The 8,539-nt window shown below is 37.4% G+C and overlaps 1 protein-coding gene across 1 annotated transcript; it reads right to left on the bottom strand.

The window, feature by feature from the left end:
• Window positions 1-377: 377 nt before the first annotated feature.
• MAD2L1 (mitotic arrest deficient 2 like 1) lies at window positions 378-7,319 on the bottom strand. The gene is made up of 5 exons (XM_010952597.3): window positions 7,113-7,319; window positions 6,174-6,320; window positions 3,087-3,207; window positions 1,925-2,028; window positions 378-1,212 (listed from the first exon to the last, which is right to left on the bottom strand). Exons 1-5 carry the CDS (start codon window positions 7,183-7,185, stop codon window positions 1,040-1,042), a joined length of 618 nt encoding a protein of 205 aa, XP_010950899.1. The 5' UTR covers window positions 7,186-7,319; the 3' UTR covers window positions 378-1,039.
• Window positions 7,320-8,539: the final 1,220 nt, after the last annotated feature.

The raw sequence follows: 8,539 nt of genomic DNA, 5'->3' as shown, positions 1-8,539 counted from the left end.
ACTGCTTGGAGGGTCAGTGCTCTAACCCTGCATTGCTCAAGGCTCAACTGTATAAGAAAAATTAGGCTGACAGTAAGGCTAAGAGTATAAAAAGGTTCTACAAGCCAACATTTGCTAAACTTGAATTAATTCCAAATGATATTTATCATTTTACACGAAGAACAATGTTTGTTTTAAATCTACTCTTATGAGATGAAGGGGGTACATAAAAGCCTGTCCATTAAATTGAAAGTACCTTAAGACTTAACTTCTGTACCCTTAGTCCCTGCAACATAGCAGGCACAAGAAATAATACGCTGTACTGAATCCACCATAACTATTTAACTGTATCAACACCATACCAAAATAAAAATATCTTAAGATATTTTAAGACAAACTTAAAACATACACATTTAACTTTATTTTGTATTTGTCATTTAAAGCTTGATTTTATAAAACATACAAAGACATTTTTAAGAATGGAATTTAAACAGTAGAAATATCCAGGGCTTTACAGGTTCAAGTTATATAAATTAAAATCAAATAATTGGAAAAAATTTCAATATGGAAACTATACAAATGAAATAAATGGCAAAAGGACCTAATAGAAGCAATATTTAATTACTATGGACTATCAGTTACTTTCAGACCTAAACAAAGATTCTGAATATTCATATTTCTTTTGCTGTATTTTATATTTAAATATTTCTCTATTTTCTGAGTCAAGATGCTTGACGAAACAGTCTGATTTAGGAAGGGATTTAGCTTTATAGCAAAAGTTTTTCCATCTACAGTTACCACCTTCAAAGGAACTGACATAACAATACTGATGTAATCTTCTAGTTCCCTTTTGAACAGTATGCAGTAACTTTTGTCAATCCTATGGAAAGTCAAACAGGTACCAAAAAAGGAACAGTTATGCAGATTCAGTAAAGTATAATGTTAAGTTTTCCCCATCTAAAAATTAACCAATGAAATAAAACATATCAACTATAGTTGATCTGGTTCCAGGAAAACCACATTTGAGAATTGTAAGTACATTATTCTCCTTATCTCAGACTCAGTCATTGACAGGAATTTTGTAGGCTACCATGCTGTTTACTTTGTGAATTGTGGTAGTAAATGAACGAAGACGAACTTCCTCAGAATTGGTAATGAATTGTGGTCCCGACTCTTCCCATTTTTCAGGTACAACCAAATCTTTGTCTGTATAAATTAGGAGATCAAATGAACCTAAATTGGGAATAAAATCATTAAAGTACATTATTTTTTCAAAAATAAAACTACCCTCCCTGTCTCACATTTCGAACCATCCAGTGTGTTAGAAAAGAGTTCAGCCTGGTCTCTTAATAGTTAACTGCTTTTCCTCAATGGAAACTTACTGCAGTACTGTAAGTATTGTACTCCTTTCACTTTATCTTATGAAAAATTCAAGTTTCTTTTTTTCTTTAAAGAGTAAACCATTAAAAATATTTGTAGGAAGTGTATAATCAATTACGTGGGATAGCATGAACGTAACCTAAGGAAAGCTAACATCTTGGTTCTGTGACTGATGTATCCTAGTGCCTAGAACCATGCGTGGCATGTAGTAGGTATTCAGGAAATACCTGATGACTGAAGCAGTAACAAAGATAGAAAGGCAAGACATAATTATAGCTTTAGTCTTATATATACATAAAACTGTGTAAAAAATTAAAATAATGAAAGGAATTACATCAAAACAATCAAGAGTGAGTATTGTGGAATACTTTTATTCCTTTCTTTTTCAGCATTTGCAAATTTTCTAGAATGTTCATAACTTACTTTTGCTTTATAATTCTTTTCTCATTTTTATTACGTGATATTGATAATTAAGAAAAAATTTAATAAAGGGGTAATTCTTAAAATAGTAGCTTAGTTTTTTTCCCAATAAATTGAAGTCAACGTGAAGTTGTGTAATACTTACAAGAAACTTCCAACAGTGGCAGAAATGTCACTGTAGCTGTGATCTGTCTGATCACTGAACGGATTTCATCTTGGATAGCTTTCTGAGATTTTTCTCTGGGTGCACTATCAAAGAAGCCAAATTAATTAATTTATTTTAAGTTTTAACAAGTTATTTAAAATTTTAGTAAGATTATCTGATTAAATGCTTTCAAAATCAATTAAGTAATGCATTAAAAAGGAATTACAAAAAAAAGTATAAGTATATCCTAAGGACCTTTAACACAATAGGCATAATATGTGTTTTTATTATTTCATTTATTCTTCTAATCATATTTTAGGGTTGATATTAGTATCAGGTCATTTTGTATCAGATGACCAGAAAAATCTTCCAAATGCTCCAAGTCAGGAAAACATCAGGAACTCTTAAAAAATAAAAATAATAAGTAGTATCTAAAATATTTAATTGTTACAAATATTCTGGCATTTTTAGTAATGCCTAAATGTCTAGTTCCTTATTCCTCAAAGATATTAAATTATATATCACATTATTTTTATATGCTAAAAATTTCCTAAAATTGACCAAAGGCTTCAGAAGCAAACTACATTTCATTATGAGAAATGGCTCTGAATTTACAGGGAAGCATGCCTACGCTAATGCTAGACATTAGCATATAATGATGGGCATTTCCCACTCACATCATCTGGAAACTTCAGAGTTTATGAACAGTCTTAGGAAACTTGTAGCATTAAATGAAATACAGTAGAGCTGCGTCTTAAACTGGGAGAGTCTAATAATCCCTTATGGTTAAAAGTCCTTTTTAAAAATAATTTCTTTTATGAATTATCAATTAAAAAATTAACAATTTTTAATGAATTGACAGTTCATTAAATGGGCCACCTAGTACATTATGTGTAATTTTGCATATACCACCAGAAACACTAGTCTGAAATTCACCAGTTCAGACTAAAGGCAATTATGTTAAAAGTACACTATCTATACAAGCCAGTGATACGCCAAGTGAGCACAGTTCTTTTCCGTAGGAGACTGAAGATCAAATTAAACATCTTAAAAAAAGTATACCTTAAATGAAACTTATTCAATATAATTAGAACTCATTTAGTAAAGAAAACAAGTTTTAGAATAAACACATGAAAGTGGAAATAATTTAATTCATACTTACCTGTCATCTTTTGCAGTCTTGTCACACTCAATATCAAACTGCCATCTTTCAAGGACCTCACCACTTTCAATATTTGAGATGACTACCACCAGTTTCTGAACTGAACATTTGTATAACCATTCTGCAATACATAACAAGGCATCTTTTTTTGGTGCACTGCATTACAAACCAACTTTCTTCCCAGGTCCCCCTCCCTACTTTCAGGAAATTTCTACCACTGCTATTTTGGATCTCCTCCAAATTGTAGAGAAAACTCGCCCCATCAATGACCTAGCTGCTGCTTTCAAATTCTCAGTATTTGTGCTAGGTATAGTACTGGGTGCTGAGGGCAGGTAGTGAATATGTGGTACTTCCATCCCAATCGACGGGAAGAGTGTAGGAGATGGTATTAATCATTGCACCAATAAACATGAATTATAATTGTGATAACTGCTATGAAGGTGTGATATATGGTGCTATAAAAGCATAAAATAGGAAAATTTGAGTCACTCAGGGATGGTTTGAATTTAGTCCTAAGAATCAGCAACATTAAATATGCAAAAGGATAGGAAAGAGGTATATGTCTTAAAGACGCGAAAGGGAAGAGCATCAGGTCAGAGGACTGAAAGGCCAGTACAATGGCAGTTAAGAAAGGGAGAATGAACAAGGCAAGTCTGGCAAGATAAACAGGGGCCAGACCATGAAAGGCCATGTGGGCCAAATTAAGGAAATTATACTTTAAGAACTAAGGAGGTCATTACTGTGTTTGAAGCAGGGTATGAAGTAATTAGACTTGTATTTCAAAACTATCATTCTGGATGTGATGTGGGGAGTGAATTGGAGGTAAATAGGGGATGTACAGACACTAATTAGTAATTCAAGCAAGATGTAATAAAGGCTTGTAGGAGGATAAACTGGTAGAGATGGAGCAGTAGACAGAGTCAAGAGATTTCATGGTTAAAATTGTTAAGATTTATTGGATTACCTCTGAGAGTAAAGAAGAATAAATCAGGGCTAAATCCCAAGTTTCTGATTTATATTCTAGTTGGATGGTTGACTCATTCACTGAGAGGAAAGAGAACTGAAATGGAGATGATTTCAAATTTAGTTTTTAATATGCTGAGTCTGAAGTAGATCTGGGATAGCCACATTAAGGCATCGAAGGAGCCACTCAGTATATGAGCCGAGAGTTAGAAGAGGTTAGTGAGTCAATTACACAAAGGTTATTACTGAACCTTTGTAAGAGATCAACTAGAGAGAGACTATAGGAAGAGGGCCTCACAGATTGAGTCCTGAATTAATCTTAGAAATTGGGATAGTATATTCAGGAATCAGCAGTTTTTTGTTTCTTGGGATAGAAAATAATTTAGAAATATTTAAGGCTTGTGGGCTAACTAGGTTAGTCTTTTTTTTTTTTAATTGAAGTATCATCAATTACAATGATCAATTTCTGGTGTACAGCCTCCATGTCCCAGTCATGCATATATACACATACATTCATTTTCATATTCTTTTTCATTAAAGGTTATTACAAGATACTGAATATAGTTCCCTGTGTTATACAGAAAAAAATTGCTTTTTTAATCTATTTTTATATATAATTGTTATCATTTGCAAATCTCAAACTCCTAGTACATAGTCTTTTTAAAAACAACCCTTTAAAAATATAAAATATTCTTAGCTTGCAGGCAATACAAAAATAGGCCACTTGCTGGATTTGGCCTGTCAGCCTTGCTTACCCCTGGCATATATGAACAACTTTTATCAGTTTAGTTCTGAAAAGGAGAGATTAGATGGTAATTTGAAAATCTAGGGTAGGTGATAATTTTTTTCCCCATTTAAAATTGCAAAGAAATGAAACCGATGGGAATAATCAAAACAAACAAGTTGACAGTACAAGAGAGAAGGAATAGGGTAAAGTTCCTAAGTAGGCTAGAGGAATGGGATTTAAAACAGACTGAACAATTTGCCTGTAAAGACCAATCCCTCCATTTTAACTAAAATAAAAGCAAGAAGTTAAATAAGAAGGTCTAGATACATCTGAGGTGAAACGCCATTAGTCTCAAAGGAGACAACCCAAAAACCAGTAGCTTAGGCAAGGCTTGCTTCTCCATCAAATTAAGATGAAGACATAGATGCATTGTTGCCTAGAGGTTCCATGCCAGATAATCTGAATGCAGCCCTATGAATGACTATGGGTGATTTAGCCCTCAAGTTAATGAAAATAAAATGATGTAATTTAAAAATGAAACTATTTGAAACAACAAAAAAAAAATTCATAAATTTTAAAATAAAAAAAAAGATGAGGACCATAGTGTTTTTTTAGAACTAGTATTTTAGAAGATCAAATGGGTAGATAGGGAGAACTATCCTACAACAGAGAAAAATTAGAAGTGAGAATTCTAAAAGGAGAGAAACATGAAAGAGAAACTAACAAGAATTTTAGAAGAAGAAAAGGAATAGATGGAAAACAAATATTGATCCAACAATACTGTAACTTCTTGAACTAAAAGGAAAAAATGAGTGTTCAGATAGAAAAAGGCTTACTGACTCACAGGCAGAATTTTTTAAAAAGACAAATAGAAATAGGTGAAAAGTAAGAAAATTTTAATGGGTACTCTATTATTTAGTAGTTCTTCATTTTTTTTTTTTCAAGTTTAGTTCCCAGGCTGAATTCAGTTTTAATTTCTTGATCTTAATACAACAATGGCTTTAGACTCCAAGCAATTACAAAAAATATATTAAGAATACATAGTGGATTTTTCTCAAATAATGAACACCATCATAACTACGTAAAATTCTAGTGTGTCCCATTAGGTTACATAAACTGCAATAGTCATTTTAAAGGAGTTGATGGAGATTGTTTTGTTAAGTCATATCAGATTCCTAGCATTAAAATATGCAGCCAACTCAAAATGTGGTGGGGGAATGGTGGGATTTCTTTCAATTTATGTATCATTTGTTTCCTCCCAGTTGATTCACTATATTTGAGACAGTGGTGTATTTTACACCACTATGCTCAGAGCTGAAAAATGATCACCAAGATGCTAGAAAATGTGGATCCTAGAAGGTCTGCAAAACTCAAAACTGTTTCCATCAATTAAATACCTTTTAGTTGTTCCACGACATTATTTAGGTATTTTATGAGCTCAGGATCAGTGGTTACAAGCAAAGTGAGTCCATATTTCTGCACTCGAGTAAAGGTTTCAGATGGATATATACCACGCTGATATAAAATGCTGTTGATGCCAAATGCTGAAAACAAAAGAAATGTTACAGCAAGGTCATTATCACTTTGTAATAATTAGGGAAATAAAGCAGTTAGCTGTGGCTGTAGTTTCAGTAATGGTGTAAGGTTGCAGATGTCTAAACACAGGTGTTTCTGCGTGTTTTGCTGAAAGCAGAGTAGGTACAAAGTGGCATTAAAAAATCCTTAACATTTTACTTTTAAGAGAGAAAGCGCCTGCAAAAAAAAAGTATTTATGTGACAATGAAAGATACCAAACTGCGTTAATCTACTGCTGCCAAATTTCATTTCAAGAATTTGAAATGAAGACCAAATTCAGATTATATGGTTAAAGGATGTCAAAATAGGCAACTGATTGGCAGTCCAGTGCCCCAGGCAAGCCTCTCCCTGTCTCTTTTCCTCCATTTCTTCTCACAAGTCCTGTCAGGTTCTATCAGAAGGTACAACCGGCCTGGTCCAGAACAGTGCTTCCGGAAATCTAGTCCCATCACCTTCAACTCCAGATTCACCTGGGGAGGGGGCGGGGGAAGGAGGATCGGCGCTTTAAAGAAATGCTCCCGGCGAAGGGGCTGCGTCGCGAGGCAGGCCTCCGCAGCCCTAGGCCTCCTCCACCATTAGCAATGCGTCCAGAAGTCGCGCCTGCACCCGCCTCTTCCCCGATTCCTCCTGCAGGCTGAGAAGGCCTGAATTCGGGGCCACTCGGGCCCACCCGGCTTCCCCGCCTCGGAGGCCAGCCGCGGGCCTACCAGGCGGCCTGGGCTCAGTTCTTCCCGCCCTCCTGCTGCGCGAGGAGAACTTACAGAAGAACTCGGCCACGATTTCGGCGCTCCCGCGCAGGGTGATGCCTTGCTCCCGGGAGAGCTGCAGCGCCATGGCCAAGCTCACGGACGAAGGCACGCGCTTCCACCCTGCAGACAGCGACACCAGGGGCTTCCAGAGCAGTTCCCCGCCACTCGTTTCAAAAGTAACGACGCAGGACGCCGTGGGGCTCTGTGCGCAGGCGCGACGAGCCTTTGGGCCCCGCCCTACGCGGGGAGGTCCTGCCCCTTTTTTCAGCCGTCGCCGGAGCCAGCTATTGGCGCAGGCGCAGTGGGTAGGCAAGGTCTGTTCCTGGTAAGGAAGCTCGGGTGGATGCTTGTTGTGCACTGCGACCCAGGGAGGAAGATGCTGGATCCCGTTTTAGTGGCCGCTCCCTCCCTAAGTCTGCGGACAGAGCGAACAAGGAGCACAATTTCTGAGTCTGAAAGATCTTTTGAAAATAATGCGAACGGCCCGCCGGCTGCACCTTGAGTGGCCCCAGTGATCCTTAGTGGGCGATGGAAACTCGCTAGATGTTTCGGGAGTTCGTAAAGCAACTGCGTGCGAGGCGGCCCAGCCACAGTGTGAGAGCGCGGCTTCTCCTGAGAAAAAGAGGGATTAAAGGGACGTTTAGAAATTAAAGAGGTGTACCGCATCCATTTCTCAGTCCCCTGTCAGTCTGGACTAAGCTCACCTCTACCCGCCCACCCCGCCGAGCCCGCTCCGAGGCTGAGTCTGGGAGCAGCAGGGGGCTGCGCCTGCTGGTCCAGTTTGAGCTCTGTACACCGTGCCCACCTTTGGGCGACTGGTCAGGAAAAAGGTGACCTCAAGTTTTTCAGTGAATTTTGACTAACAAATTTAATGATTTTTAATGTTAGGATGAGAAGTATTAAGGAGATAGTACACAGTGTTTCATGTCAATTGTGAAACAATTTTATTCTTAAAGCAATTGGATAGGTTGTTTGTAAAATGAAGTCTGAAAAACTTAACCACTAGACATACTGTTATTTACTTATATATGAGAAAGTTCCTGAGTGTATTAGTTTTCTATTGCTGCATAACAGATTACCACAGATTAGTGTTTTAAAGCAAGACTTACTTATTATCTCAGTCCTTAGTTCAGGAGTCTGGGCATGGCATGGCTGGGTGCTCAGTCTCACAAGTTTGAAGTAAAGGCATCTGTCTGCACTAGAATCTGGGGTCCTTTTCTGAGCCCCTTGGTTCTTGGCAGAATTAATATCCTTGTGGTTCTTGGACCGAGGTTCTCGTTGACTTGCTGCCTGTTGGCCAGAGGACAGGCTTGTGCTTTTGCTAGGAAGCCCTTCTGTAGGCCTTCACTTCCAGCCTCTCTGACTTCAGGGAGGTTCTTTTTAAGGGCTCATCATATTAGGTCAGACCCAGTCGGATAACTTCCTCTTTAATGAACCTA

The sequence above is a fragment of the Camelus bactrianus genome, chromosome 2, assembly GCF_048773025.1.
Source record: "Camelus bactrianus isolate YW-2024 breed Bactrian camel chromosome 2, ASM4877302v1, whole genome shotgun sequence".
In the NCBI taxonomy this organism is placed as follows: domain Eukaryota; kingdom Metazoa; phylum Chordata; class Mammalia; order Artiodactyla; family Camelidae; genus Camelus; species Camelus bactrianus.
This window is presented reverse-complemented; position numbering and strand designations above follow the sequence as displayed.

Excerpts from the sequence above, each read along its gene's own strand:
- MAD2L1 (XM_010952597.3), bottom strand. The coding sequence starts at position 7,185 with ATGGCGCTGCAGCTCTCCCGGGAGCAAGGCATCACCCTGCGCGGGAGC. Across the intron at positions 6,321-7,112 it reads AATCGTGGCCGAGTTCTTCT|CATTTGGCATCAACAGCATT; the intron begins GTAAGTTCTCCT and ends TTTTGTTTTCAG. Across the intron at positions 3,208-6,173 it reads TGTCGTGGAACAACTAAAAG|AATGGTTATACAAATGTTCA; the intron begins GTATTTAATTGA and ends TATGTATTGCAG.